The sequence below is a fragment of the Pithys albifrons genome, chromosome 3 (genome assembly GCF_047495875.1).
Source record: "Pithys albifrons albifrons isolate INPA30051 chromosome 3, PitAlb_v1, whole genome shotgun sequence".
In the NCBI taxonomy this organism is placed as follows: Eukaryota; Metazoa; Chordata; class Aves; order Passeriformes; family Thamnophilidae; genus Pithys; species Pithys albifrons.
Genome location: NC_092460.1, coordinates 55,460,477 through 55,475,230, shown reverse-complemented (window position 1 = coordinate 55,475,230; position 14,754 = coordinate 55,460,477). Strand labels below are relative to the sequence as shown.

Genomic DNA, 14,754 nt, shown 5'->3' with positions numbered 1-14,754 from the left:
TTAGGGCTGAGCCAGCCTTGCCTGAGCTATCCTTAGTTACTGGAAGCCATGCAGCTACATCTGCCTGGGGTAGCTCTTTCCTAGCCTTACTGAAGGGGATGGGGCAGGCTGGCCACAGACCAGTCAGGCTGGCACAACTGTTGTTTTCAGGACCAAAGCACGACCTCTGTGCAGTGCTGCATTGTGCAGATGTGCTAACTTGTTTCTCTGATGAAGAGATTTCTAGTACAATACTGCATTGTACCATGACAAACAATTCACATTCCTACAGATATCCCAGGAAAACTGAAACCTCAACCCAGACTAGATAAAGCAGAATACTAATGCAGTCAGTAAAACTAAACCTGAAGTGACAAAGACATATCTGGGCACTAATCTATACTTCTGCTATTAACTGGCCTACTTTTTATTACGAGCAATTTTTCACCAGCTTAATCACTCCCTTCCCTGCCTCATATCTCCTAGGATCATTTCAGAATATCTTATGTGGTGTACACTCCACATAAGGCTTATTTGAAAAAAACAAAGTAGTGAAAATTGTCTTCAGTGTCTTTAATGCTAATTGGAATGGTTTTGCAATTGAGATGTTTACCACATAGGAGCCAAGAAGCTGTTAGAATGAGGCATCATTCAAAGGAAGATGTAGCCTGCATTGACAAAGTACAGATTCTCTTCACATTCAGGATATTTGTCAATAGGAACAACATAATTAAGTGGGAAAAAATGTATGCAAGCACTTGTTGACGGTAGTTTTTTCAGTTGTTTCCCTCCTACACCACAATAGGTCAAGTTCTGGTTACAGACAGACAACAATCTGAAAACTGTCATTTACACCTGGGGTCCCCAGCATCCCCTTCATGCCATGCAAATGCAACCTCCCTACATCACTTTTGTGTAACTTAGGGCTCTTGCACACTCAACTTCCAGCAAGTATAAAAATTAGAAAGCTAAATGCTCTCCAACGATGCAACATCAACACCACTAAAAAAGAAAAAGCAAATCAGAGCAGCCTTACAGCAATTTCAAGGTCAAGACAAAAACATGTCACAAACCATGCTGAATTTGATGAAATGTTATATATAGGGGGTTTTCCCTATGGACCAGCACATATGTCACAGGAGTTGCTTTTAATCTACCACTCAGTCAGTTCCTCAAAAAGACAAGTCTATCCTGTTTTTTGGAAAATACATAGCTTGTATTTCAAGATGATAATATTTTCATAAGTTCCAATGATTTTTTGACCATTTTTAAAACAACTGAGTAAAAGTGAAATGCTGTTTCAAGTCAAGAAGAGATAAATCCACATTGCCTACTCCTATCCCATATGTCTTCACGTATCTCTGTGACATCCAGACTCCATGGCACTTAAGCAGCACAGACGTGCTCATATGATACTGGAGCAGAATCATATCCTAAACTGTGAAATGCATCTTTTTTTCCCCAAGTGTGCAGAAGAACTATAAGAAACATTTAAATTTACTGAAGAAATACAAAAAACTACTCATTTCAAGTGTGTTATTACAAATAACTACTGCTCAGGCAACTGAGCTACTTCCTTTGGCTATTTTGATAATGTTAACCTTGGTCTACCCCTCAGCTACAGATACTGCTATCTCTGTGCAGGCATTCTCCTGTCAGTGTTTACACAGTCACACAAAAAGCAGGAGTCTGCCCTTGCTCAGCTTTGCTAAACAAAAGAGAAAGCACGTCTTTCTTCATTGGTATCAGCACTGTTACAAATGTCAGAACATATAAAACTTCAACTCAAGCACAGTAAAAAGAACAATCCACAAAACCAGGCATTTGCTAAAGGCATATTGGTGAAGGTGACCAGAGCTGCTCCAATTTAGTGGCCATGTATCCTTTTGCTGCTAAATGGAGAACTTGGCCATTTCCATAATTTCAGGTTCATGAGGTCCATTTCTTGTTTCAATTGCACTGTCATTTTAGCTAAAAGAACAGGATTACTTCTTCCAATTTATATAAGTTACAAATAATACCTAACATTTATTGTCATGCTTCATATCCTGTCCTGTTAATGCAGTGACAGAGCATATCAGTAACTCTGGAAAAACAAAAATAATACTGAAAAGGAAAGCCTAAAATTAATTGAATTGAAACCCTCTCAAAGAAAGGCAGAGCAAGGATAATACTTCAATTTACTTGAAGTTTCTGAAGGTGTAGCTAAGCTGAAAAAGAGAAAGCAAGCAAGGGTTTTATTCACTCTGATTAACTGATTCCCTCTATTCTATAGTCACTCTAGCCAAGGGTAACTTTTCATTACAGAAGCGCAAAACAAGCTATAAAAAGCTTGTGTGGCCTGTTTGAAATCACATAGTTTTAAAATCATTATTCATTTCAAAAACTTACCTCGCTGAAAGAATGAAGGATCTCTCTACACTTTCAATGTTCAGTTCATTCTGATAGGCTTCCTGGGTTGGCTTTTTAACCTTCAGCCAAGAGAGAAAACTTCACATTCAAACTGAAATGGTACTTTTGTTGTTGCTTTAGTTTTACTTCCTTTAAAATCTCTTACATTTTTATTGCAGGAGGGGTACGTTGGAGAGAAAATACTCCAAAGTAGGAGCTCATACACCAGTCCAGAGGGCCCAGCTACACTAAGATGACAAGCAGCCCATCATTTTATTTCACTGTGGCTTCATAAAAACACTGAACACATGCAGGGGAATGAAGCTGTCAGACACCTTCACTGTGCAGGTTGCCCAATAAGCATCTCCTGCAACTGGGCAAAACCAGGCACTGCAGCTGCTGCAGGACAAGATGGTGCACACAGAGTGGGCAAGGCCTGCAGCACCTTGTTGATCCTTCTGAGCTACCAAGTTTTAAACGTGAGGAGTTTAAAAGTTGAGAGTGGTTCTGAGCCACCACAAGACATGTGCTGACAAAGGAAATTTTGCAGCTCTGCCTGTGAAAGCCTGGACCTGGGCACCAGTTCTGCACCGCAGCTGGACTTGGTGATTGTTTTTAATGACAGAAGCAGAGATGGTGATTCCCAAGGCAATGGCTTGTTATTCCCACTAACTGTCATGTCAGAGGCTGTGTGCAAGTCCCTTATCACTATCAAGTGGGGCTCAGGGCTTCACTTTGATGCTTTTCACAAGGGGTCAGAATCAAAAGCCTTATCTTCCCTCACAGCTAGCAAATCTCTATGAACTACAGAGATTTGATCCACCAGGAGCTTATCAGGCAACCATGCCTAATCTCTGGGTGTGGGCAGAAAAAAGCAGTTAAAAGGCAAAAGTGAGGCAGTCTAAACAAAGTACAATACAAAAAAATAAGTAGACAGACTATTTCAGACAACACTGCATGAAATGCAGCCCAGATGATCTTGGGGCAGAGGTTTCTAGGGAAACTCAGATAGCAAACTCTCTGGCCATTTTATACAAGCAATGTTAACCCTGTAGGATTGCTCTGGAACATAAGTATATTTAATATCTCTTGCCAACACTAAACATAGGTGTGTTTTGAAAACTTGAAGCCTGAATTTAGGTAGATTTGAAGAAAAACTCATTTTAACAAGTGACTCACCTTCATTCCAGCCAACGACAGCATATTGTTGAGTTTATACATCCCTGACTGAACTGGAGTAGTATACAACAGGGCATCATTGAACTGCAATACAGAAGCAATGCTTTTTAGTGACTAAAGACTGTTAAAAGACAGGTAATTTCAGATGCATTTTACTGGAAGTATGGAACTCCTACAGCACTGACATCAACTGTCCAGAAGGGCATCCTCTACTTCCTATTATTTCACTTTAGAATCCAAGAAACATTTTCATGTATGAATTAGATAACAATAGGTATCTATTTATATCCTCCTTATGTAAATATACATTTGGCACATGAGCAAACAGTACACGGATGTCAAAGAACAGGCTGCCAAAAGGGACAAAAATGTTTCTCATGTACACAGCCATATAGTACAGCAAACTACTTTAAAGTGATATTAGAAATAACCATTCAAACAAATCAAAACAATCCAGAAACTTGGAGATGGCAGAATAGAGATGAGCAATTTATTATTAAAAGGACAAATTTAATCATACTCACCATGTGAATTTTACCAGTTTAAAGTGCATCTACTGTTTATTTCCTGTTCTACCAGACTCAGATTCATTCAATGCATTTACTGAACAGTTACTAAGACTTTTTTTTTTTCTGTGCTGTTCAACCCATGGATGCAAACTTCATTTACTGCACAGAAACAGACAGCAAAGCCTGAAGTGTGTCATAAGTTTTTGCTATGAGGTCCTTTGCAAAATAACTAAATGTTTCAGCAGCCTTACTAAGTCTTCACAATGTGATTGATGGAAAAATCACTGCACAAGTGTTTAAAGATACAAACACCAGCCTGTACCATTTATATCTAAACCACCCCTACCAAATAAAAAAAAAACAACCATTGCCCCAAAAAACAAAGTAAACAAAATCCAAGCCAGAGACACTCAAATTAGCAACATCTAATTTGTGAAGTTCAGCTCAAGATAGATTTTTGAGGGTATTACCATAACTGATATAATACATACTCCATAACTGCCTAGAGAAATATTTATTTATGCTACAGTAACTGCAAGAAAGATTTCAGCCAGGACTACGGACCAGTAATGCCATAAATTGCACATGGGAACAACTGCTTTACTGTCTAAATAGAAGAGTTAAACAAAAGGTTCAAGTGGAAACAGAAACTTCAGAGATACACAGAAGTTTCAAAACAAAGCATTAGCAGAGACAGGAAGAGAACCCAGTACTTAACTTCCACCCCAGTGCTCTGCTCAGGATGCACAGGAGCTCTTGTAAGGGGAAGGAGAGAGGAGAAGGAAAAGGGAGGGGGTTTTAAGATCTGGTATAGCTGGTATAGCTAAGTGGGATAGAGCATGTTTGCTTCCACACTACCACAGATAATGTCTTCTCATAAAAGCTCTCAAATTTTAAATAAACTTTGTTCAAAATGGTACATTTTAGTGAGAAATGGTTTTCTACTAAAATTAGTACATATGCCACAGATGAGATCTCTAAATTAGAACTAACCTGCAGTTATTAGTGGCTTGTGTTTGCAATGTATGTTTCAAGCACCTAGAATTACACTAGTAGGAGACACACAGCTACATATACAACTTCTTACCAGAAAAAACATTCGCGGCTGCATGACCTTCCGTGACAGCTTCATCAGTGTTCCCTCTTTCAGAAAGACCTAGTAAATTAAAACAAATTCAAAATCTAGCTTTTTAGGGCACAAGCCATACAAATGAGCTGACTTTTTCATCACTATTATGATTATTATTATTATTACTACACCAGTGCTGCAGAAGTTTTGGGATTCAAGATTCCTTTTCTGAGAAAAATTGTTTATCTATAGGTTTCTCTAAAAGTGAGTGCGAATGACTGCACTACAGTTTTCCATACTGCACTTGAAACCATGACAAATACAAGGTTAAGCCTGAGAACAAAAACCTGCCTGCGAGATCTGGCAAGGAATCATATTCTAAAAATCCTAAGTTTTCATCAGACAAATGACTAAAAAAAACCCCACACATATGGAAAGGCAGTATTCATTTGACTGCCTCTTCAGTTAGAACCCAATAATAAAGCAATGAACCATTTTTCTTCTTGGTATATGCCAGCTTCAGTCCTTTGCTTGCATATCATCTGTGCTGCACTTTACTGCAATCTGCTGAATGCCATCTGGAGGACCTACCCTTCCCGGCTGTACAATCTCATGGTGTCCATTCAGGCTGTATTGGATCTGCATGAGTTTCTGAAAATTATCCTGTGAGAAGAAAAAGCAGAAGGTAAATACTTACCCTTGCATCCGTGACCTTTTTTTTTTAAGAAAAAATAGAGAGAGGAAAAAAGCTTTACTCAATCAGATTCATAAGTCAAAATACTTACTCCCTGCTTCATGATGTCATTGGCGTGGTTTGCAACTTCTATGACAACAGCTAAAGCATCTGAAGGATGAAGGAATGATGCTTTGGTTATACAGACCAGTTAGCATTAGAATTACGTAAAGCACAGGTACAATACTGCATTTCCACATTATTTCAAGATTTAAGGATCTGATTGTACAGTCACTGCATTCAGGAGCACTTCCCATAAATCCCAGAGTCTTTGGACCATAGTTTAATAAGTATGTCCTAATGAGTCATTGCTTCAGCAAACAGTGTCAATTATTTCTTACAGCTGACCAAAACAGTCCACAAGCAAAATTAAATTCCAGTTTTCACATAACAAATTACTTACTCTACTTAGAGCAGAAAAGTTAAACAACATTTTAACGGAGACCATGTAGAGACTAAGTTTGTTCCATTTTACCCAACTGTTGCCAGTGCCAGTCATGGAAGACTACCTAGAAAAATTATACAAATCTTTGCCATTTCTTTCTCTTACCTTTAGTTTTGCTTCACCTCAAGATAACACTATAAAATTCAAATTTCTAAATTTCAAACTTTTAATACCAGAAGGAAAAAAATTCTCTGAAAAAGAGTTACCAAAGATAAGGAATTTTATTAAGTACTGATATTTAACAACCTGCAACTTAACTGTAATATATGCTAAGGTGTAAGTGCAAAAAGCAGTTATATAAAATGATTATGTGAATGTAGTGAGTGTTGAGTCCAAGGATCCATCTCTAAAACATTTGGCACCTTCTGACTAATTAAGTACAGTCAGGCACTTCAAAGAAAGGAACTACATTTGCTTAGAAGTCCCCAGAGAAGCCTATCAAACTAGGTAAAACCAGAGCCTTAGGGCTTTTTTCCAGGTAATGATTAAAGTACTGTAGAGCACATATACTCCCCTTGTTGAGTTATATTCAGAAGGAAAGCATATTAAAAGGTACAACTTTCTAAACTGAAAGGTTCAGAAGGTCATGAAGCCATAAGAAACTAAACAGATGTGAACAAAAAGCTCATCCTAAGTCAATCTAAGGAGAATTTTTGCACAAGATTTTCATGAACCAAAACAATGCAAGCACAGGAGTCAAATAGTTAAAATACAAAGCAGATATCAAGCATTTGATCAAAATTTAAGTTCAGATGTAGATGTCATGGCATCATCTGAGCCTGCTGAAAAATAGCTGGTGATCTCCTAGTAGGAAATGTTGTGTTGCTTCATGCCAATCACTCCCCAGTTCCCAGCTTGCATTGAATGTGATGAAGGAAAATTTAGCTAAATTCATGAAGACAGAAACAAGTACCTGATTCTTTCTGTTATACTTTTCTTCATCTATCAGTTACTATATCTATAAAAACCTAAAATTTTACTCATTGACTTCAAGAAAGATTGAAGAATTTTAGAGGAAATTAGAAATTTGCTGGTTATTGAAAGGAAAGTTCCAGGATCTCAGAGCCACTTACACTTACACTTGGCTCAGTGCATTGAAGGCACACATTGAAGTCCAATCCACTACAACTGCACAACACTCCTAAAGGTAATGGGCTTGCACAAATGTCACTAAAGAGTAAAGTAAGTGACAGGGTCTCATGCAAATGAAATGGAAACATCAACTGGGAGTATTTTTGTACTGCTGAGGCACACACTGCAGAAGGAAACAGGCTGAATGTGCATTGCATTGATATGCTTCAGTTAAACCAGTTTAATTCCACACTACTCTGAAACATGTGGTCCTGTCCTCTTCATTACCAACTATTCCTGCTCATTTCCTTTGATCTCCTTTCTCCCCCACATGCAGGAAAACTTTTGTAAGTCCCATGTGTTTGTGCAACTTCTGACAAGTCAAACTGGAGAACTCCTCAGGTTAAGTATAACTCAAGGCAGCTCCTTGATCTTGTTCACTCCTGCCAAATGAATGCTTGTTCTGGCACCAAGAGAGAAGAAGGCCAGAAAGGCTCATAGTTGGAGAGAGCAGCAGGTAGGCAAGCTGCCTATCATGAAAGGTCTACAGAAACAGGACTGTCTCTTTCAATAGCAGTGCCCAAAATATCTGTTTAAGCTGCCTGTGAAACTTCATTCTTATCTCTTGGTTTCAACTGGAGGGTGAGCTGATATGACTGTCAGCTCCAAACATTTTTGAAACACAAGCTTGCAATCTTTTAGTTGCTCTGCTGAGAAACCTAGAACTAAATAGGAAACATTTCTATTACCGACTTAGCATTTTGCACGCACTTAAAATCTGGGAATATTATCATAAGTACATGAGGTTTTTTCTTTAGAGACATTTACCTTGAGTATCCCTATAGTCTGCAGATTCTTCTAAAAGATTCTTTAAATAATCTGTATAAAGAAAAAATAATATAGAGATAGTTTTGTTAAATAAAAAAACAACACTGCAAAGTAGTAAAACCACCTTTTCCCTGGAAATCTGCTTTTCAGGCAGATCTATGCCAAAGATCTACTACCTAATCTGTTGAAGTAGTAACAAAGCGAAACACATCATTGCCATAAAGAAAGTATATCTTTGTATTTGCTCAGTGAAGGGATGGCTATTGGAACAGTGGCCTTCTCCAATAACAATAAGTTGTATATATTATTCCAGAATAAAACAAGCAAGTGAAAAGTAAATACATAAGTGCAATCAGTTACATTTAAGCTGAAGCAAAAAATTTTGAAGGTTATAGATACTTGCCTGAGCACCTAACTTGCTTATAGAAGCTAATAAAAAAGTAGTCCATTACAGAAGATCTGATTATCATTAATATTTCTCAGTAATAAAAATAGTATACGTCCCTCCATGTTCAAATAGGCATTTTTGGGTTTCAACTATAAATGTAGTTCAACCACGAGATGGCACCCTCAATCCATTAAAGTCTTGGTTGTTTTAAAATCTATTTTATTTAGTGTTTAAAATTAACTCCAAATGTATGACTACACAAGAAAACATCCCCTTTGAGCTTCCATTCCCTGGTCAAGTGTCTAGTTCATCAAAAAGGGCAATACCCTCTCAAAGACTAATATATATCTTCAGTAAATGTCAACCATCTATTCTCTATATGCTACAACTTTGAATTGCTTAAAATTGAAAGAAACCAAACCAGAAACATTCAAAGAAATATATGCTGATAGCAATACAGAACACAGGTTGATAAAAGCAACAAATACTGATTTATAATTACCTTTGAAATGAGGTATTAAGATTCTATCAGATCTACTGAAAACTAACTATATGTAATCTATCCAGCATTCAATTTTAGCTTCACAGTTGTACAAGTTTCATGTAGGAGTGAAATAATTCAATTCCCACATGCTTGCCCTGCCCAAATTCATTCTTTTATTCAAAAAGGATCAGGAGCCAATTGTTCCTGCCTTCGTAACATGTCTTGCTTCATGCATGCCCCTCAGAGACTGCTCAGTGTATTGTAATCTTATCCTTATGCACAAAATTAAAAGGGAATTATGAAACACGTTTCTGCAGTAGAATTGCTACAAAGAGTGAGAGAACCTGTCACAGTTAATGAAAGTTTTGAGAAAAATAGAACTACAGGAAGAGGAACATTTGGCACTGAAACTTTGTTTTTTGGCAGAGACCTAAGGGAGGATCCAAGGAGAAGCATGAAGAAAAGGTTGGGGTGAAGGAAGAGGAACCAGCTGGGAGGCGTGGAGGGAGCACTGGGAGATCTGGCTGGCTGAGCCAGGGAACACCCACAGTTATCTGCTCTCCTCAGAGCTCTGCCTGATCTTTAGCAGGCCCTGGATAATGTGTGATCTTTCAAGACAAGTCTGACATGGCACTAAAACTCCTCCAGCTATACTTCATCCCTCAAGATCTCATGCTGCAGTAGCTACCAGACATTCCAGCACAATATTTAGGGGGACATACATACTGCTAAAAAAAAAGTTAACCTTGCTTCACTTCAGGTTCTGCTGGGAAGACGCTCGTGTGAGATAAAAAAAGAATAACAGGAGGTATTTTGAAAGCAACTGAGAAGAGTTCACACTGTTTTTAACTTGGTTTAACCTGCAGGAACCTGTCACAGATAGAACACCAGCCATCCTCTCCTGCCCCGCCTGCAGATGGGTGCACTCTCAAGCTGGAGCTGTGCCAGAGGCAGAGCATTCCTGGGGACTCCACCACAAAGCTAACAAATTAAAACTTTAAAATTGCAACTTGATCTTCATTGGAGCCAGCACAAAGAACTCCAGTGGGAATCTCCCAATATAAAGAATGAGTCCTTAAAGGTATGATCAAGTTCTTTCTACAAAACTAAAAATAAAACCTGCCAACCACACACTCACCTCTACAGGCTGGGAACAAGAGGTAAGGTCGGTATATTTTCCTCATCTGCAAATCTACAGCTGGCTCTCTAAGACACTGTCCCTAGTACATGGAGACATCCAATTTACTATCCAAAGTAAGTGCAGTGAAAACTTAAAACCAGAGACCCAAGATGGGAACTGATTATTTCTTTCCATAATCATGCTTTATGACATGTTCCCCAAAACAACACTTTACATCACTCGAAAACATTTTGGATGGTATATTCCTGCATTTTAAATTCTATCATCAGTGAGTAAGAGAAAATCAAAGATTTTAACATAACTGCATCCATTTAAAATTCTACAGCTTTTGTATTGCAAGACTGGAGCAGACAAAATTTTTAACTGTAAAATCCCGAAAGCAATAAATAGATTATTTTTATCTTAGTACTCTTTCTGTGTATCTGGTAAGTGGAGCTCAGTTCATAGCTAAAACAGCTTCAGAGAAGCATCTGAATAGATTATTTTTAGTCTCTTCTGTGAATAAACACTGGAAATTCTCTGCTTGCAACAACTTTCTGGAGGTGCTGGCATAAACTATGCAGGCAAGCCTATTTCACAGACATGAAAAACATTACAGTAAAAATTTTGCAAAAATATTCCTAGATAAAATAAATACAGAAGTCAGGTATTAAGGTGAAATGGCATCTACTGTTTTTGCTAAAAAAATGTTCCTCTCTGAAGTGTGCTCTAGTTGTTCAGACTAGAATTAACTTAACCATACCTTCAGAAATTCCTAATTCTGCTGGATACCTCAAAACCAAACAAAAATCAACACAAAAGCACATAAGTACTGTTTTTTGTGATGAACAAAATTTCCTTATGTTCTGCTTCTACCTGTCAGCAGCCAGCAATTCTTTCTTCTTGCTGGGGGGCAGCGACTATCACCACTTTTCCTGTTTAAAATTATCTTACGCTTCATTAACTACTTTTTCTCTCGGGTTGCCTAATTTAACTAAATTAAATTCAAAGTGATTTTCCCCCGCACATAACTGGGCTTGAGTCTGACAACTCTATTTCCAACCTGCAAAGCAGCAGTCTGCTCAAAGCTTATTCTTCATCCCCCTTTCCTCACTATATCCCAGTTAAGGATAATAAAAGACACTCTTTCTGCCAACCTTCTGTTGGGAAAAAGAGGATAGAGGCTTATCCTACAGCAATCAAGAGCCTGCTCATATAACACAGTCTAAAGTCATCTATTTTAAGACGAGGTTTTTGGAGAATCACCTCTCCTTCATTTTGATGAGAAATCAGAGGTCTCTAATTAACCTCCCCAAAACCCCATCTGATATTTGCTGTATAGAGCTTGAGGCCATTATGTAAGGAAGTGGAAGTCCACTTACTGGACTGGAGAAGCTGTATAATTAAAGTGAAACACTGCTGAGCTGTGCCTTTCCTTGGCTGATTTATGAGCCCACCTGCTCCTGCTTGTGTTAGCACAGAAGTTACTCCACTTCAAAGCACAGCAACAATCTTGTGATGTGACTGAGTAGCAGCAGGTCCCTGGTACAAAGCTGTCCCACTGACACAGACCATCTAAATAGGAAGAAATCCCTGCTGACTCAGGCCTGACAGCTTCATTTCCTGGATTATTTTCACTCCCCTGCTCTCACCCTCATCCCCACAGTTCCCCCTGCCTTCGGCCTGGGCAGCTGCTATATCACTGCATCTCACCCACTGCAACAACAGAGATAGGAGTGTTTTGCATCTCCCCCAGATGTTCATATAGCACAAGTTTATAATGGCATTGCTCAATATTACACAGAGCTGTTGGAAGGGAACAAAGCTGATGGGTCATCCACAGAGGCATGGAAGAGTGAGAATCTCAAGAACAACAGACATTCACAATAGATTGAACAGGCTGAAAATTAAACAGATCCAAAATAACATTCTACAGCCCCATCATAATTAAATTCTTGGTCTGACTTCTTTTATTGCTCACACAGAACAAGAGAAAATTACTTTTTCAACTCCACCACCAGCATGGCAATGCCATTCCTTTCAACAGCATCTGCAGGTGTAATTAAAGCTGGGCAGCCACAGTAAGGTCTGCAGATGGTAGATAACCACAGTAAACCCCCATAAACACAGAATGAGTTCTTTTAAGGTCTAAGACAGCCTGTCCCAGCCACAGGGACAGCTAATGACCACAAAGAATTCCCCTTCAACATCTGAGTTTTGTTTCAGTGCCATTCACCCCTGACATTTCTTGCTTTGCTGTGTATATTGACAATGGCATTTGCTCCATCCTGATCCTCTGTTCAGCCTTTTCAATTAAAACCTCTGAACCTATTCAAAGCTCTGCTGATTTTGAAGTGTATAGAAAGCCTATACCATGCCCAAAGTCAGTATTCTTTTAAAATAAAGCAGCTCCCCAAATGCAATTTTCTGGTTTGATTTCACCAACTCAGTTATTAAGATTTTCCCCTATAAAGTATTCCATTTAAGTTTTCCCCTTTTTTTCAACACCTGTGCAATTTATGAGATTATTAAAATGAAAACAGTCAATAACTTGGTAACTGCTGTATAACACATAAATCTGTATCTCCCACAGCATGACTAGTCAAAGTACTTGCTGAGGAAACGCCAACGAGCTGTTACAGAGCCAAAAAAAAAGGTCACAGAGCATTTTATTTTGCAGTTACTTCATAAACAGAGGCTATTTTTAAATGGCTCATCAAGAAGCAATGGCTCTCAAAAACAATGCCTTAAGTATTTCCAAACATATCTCAAACACAAAGGAAGCCTCTGTCACTGTTCTCCCCTTACAGACAAAAAACCTCACTGCATCATGGAGATGACTTGCTCGAGGTCACCCAAAGATGCCAAGGCCAGAGCAGGGTATAGAGCCCAAATTTCCTAGTCCCAAACCAGATCCTCAGCCTACAAAGGCCCAGTAACAAGTCTTAAGAACTTACTGGTAAATGTACAATAAAAACACGTGTTTTGCCTTTAAAACAGAATGGATTTTGCAGGTAAGGGAAATGGAGAAGCTACTTACAGAAGTTCACAGTTGCACCAACATCTTTCTTCTCTGATCTCCAATTTTCCATACTGCCTTTTTCGGTCATTAAAAAGAAACACCCAATCTTACCCTCTCAAAAGTAAAACCAGAAGCAAAACAGGAGCGTTCCAACCCTCTAAGTAAATTACAGGCTTCTATTACCACAGAAACAAACAGAAACCACCACAGGTTTCATGTTTTCCACATACTGGTCCATGTGCTATCAGAACACACCACAGTTTTAGAAATATTAGCACCTGGTTTATGTATCTTATCACAATCAATATTAACAAAGAAAGCCTCTAAACCCATGCTGTGTTTTAAAAAGAACTTCATATATCGTCTCATGTTTTTAAAAAAAGCCTCATATATCTGAGTTCAGATAAACACACTTTAAACTTGGATAGAACTGGCTGAAAACAGGTTTCCTGGAATGTGTGATGACTGGCTTGTTAAGTCTGCCAAGGAACTCAGACTGTACCTGTCAACAGGAGCCTGTACTGGGGAATCCTCTGAACTGGCTTGAGCAGATAGTGCTTGAGGGCCAGACTAGCACAGCGGGGGCTCATCTGAAAGAAACAGGCAAAATAAATAATTCCATGGCAGCCAAAGGTTCCAGCAAAAGGAAACATGCCTACAAACAACTACTGATTACATTGGATAAGATTTGTCTTTAAGAAGTGTGACCACCACAGTGTTAAACACCACAATATAGAGCAAGCATTTCTCTGTGGAAGACTGCGTGCAAAATTAACCATGAGTTAAAAGATATCAGTAAGTGCTCATATGTGGATTCAAAACAGGTGCTTTAACTGAGGAGGAAGAGACATAAAACTTCCTAGAAATAAAGGAAACAGGGTGGCAAGGGCAACATGCTTCTTTGTGACCCCTGTCACTGCTCATTAGGCAAAATGGCAGAGAAGACAGGAGTGCTCACTGCAGAAGTTGTCATTTATCCACACCTCTAAAGAAAACACAGAATTAAAAGATCCATGCTTCAAAAATGCTAATTAGCTGGAGTTTGCATTCAAAATAATGTGAATCAGAAGCACCGAGTCCTTAAAAAGGCCCCTTGTCTTCTTCCTGTCTCAAGCCAAGACTGCAGCAAAAAAACCCCACCACCAAAACACAAACAAATTGAGGATAGTTTCTAAAGCCTTATGGAGGATCACAACTGCTAAAATCCAAAAAGTAGGATGTCTTATAGAATTATAGTATTATAGAATACAATACCTCGAAGTCTTTGACTACTGAAGCAAACCCTGCATTCTTCTTACAATGCTCATCTAATAATGCAACATTTTTATCAAATTCTTTGATGTAAGTTGAATACATCTTTAGGTAGGGACCCTTTTTAACAAATATATCAGCAATTCTTTGATGTTCAAGCCTAGAAACAGAAAGAAAAATAAAGGTGAAATTAGAGCTAAAAACAGTGCACATCTTAATCCTACAGCAAAACAACTCTCTTTCAAGCTAAGATGTGCTAGTTTACGCTCTGAACAAAAAGCTTAC

The 14,754-nt window shown here is 38.5% G+C and overlaps 1 protein-coding gene across 1 annotated transcript in view; it reads right to left on the bottom strand.

The window, feature by feature from the left end:
• Positions 1–14,754, bottom strand: part of FGD6 (FYVE, RhoGEF and PH domain containing 6) — a 71,299-nt gene that overhangs the window by 15,576 nt on the left and 40,969 nt on the right. The window contains exons 7-14 of the mRNA XM_071552067.1: positions 14,473–14,629; positions 13,721–13,808; positions 8,205–8,255; positions 5,913–5,971; positions 5,719–5,790; positions 5,146–5,214; positions 3,550–3,633; positions 2,371–2,450 (exon numbers count right to left, since the gene is read on the bottom strand). Coding sequence (XP_071408168.1) covers positions 2,371–2,450; positions 3,550–3,633; positions 5,146–5,214; positions 5,719–5,790; positions 5,913–5,971; positions 8,205–8,255; positions 13,721–13,808; positions 14,473–14,629 — 660 coding nt within the window. The remainder of the gene's footprint in view (positions 1–2,370; positions 2,451–3,549; positions 3,634–5,145; positions 5,215–5,718; positions 5,791–5,912; positions 5,972–8,204; positions 8,256–13,720; positions 13,809–14,472; positions 14,630–14,754) is intronic.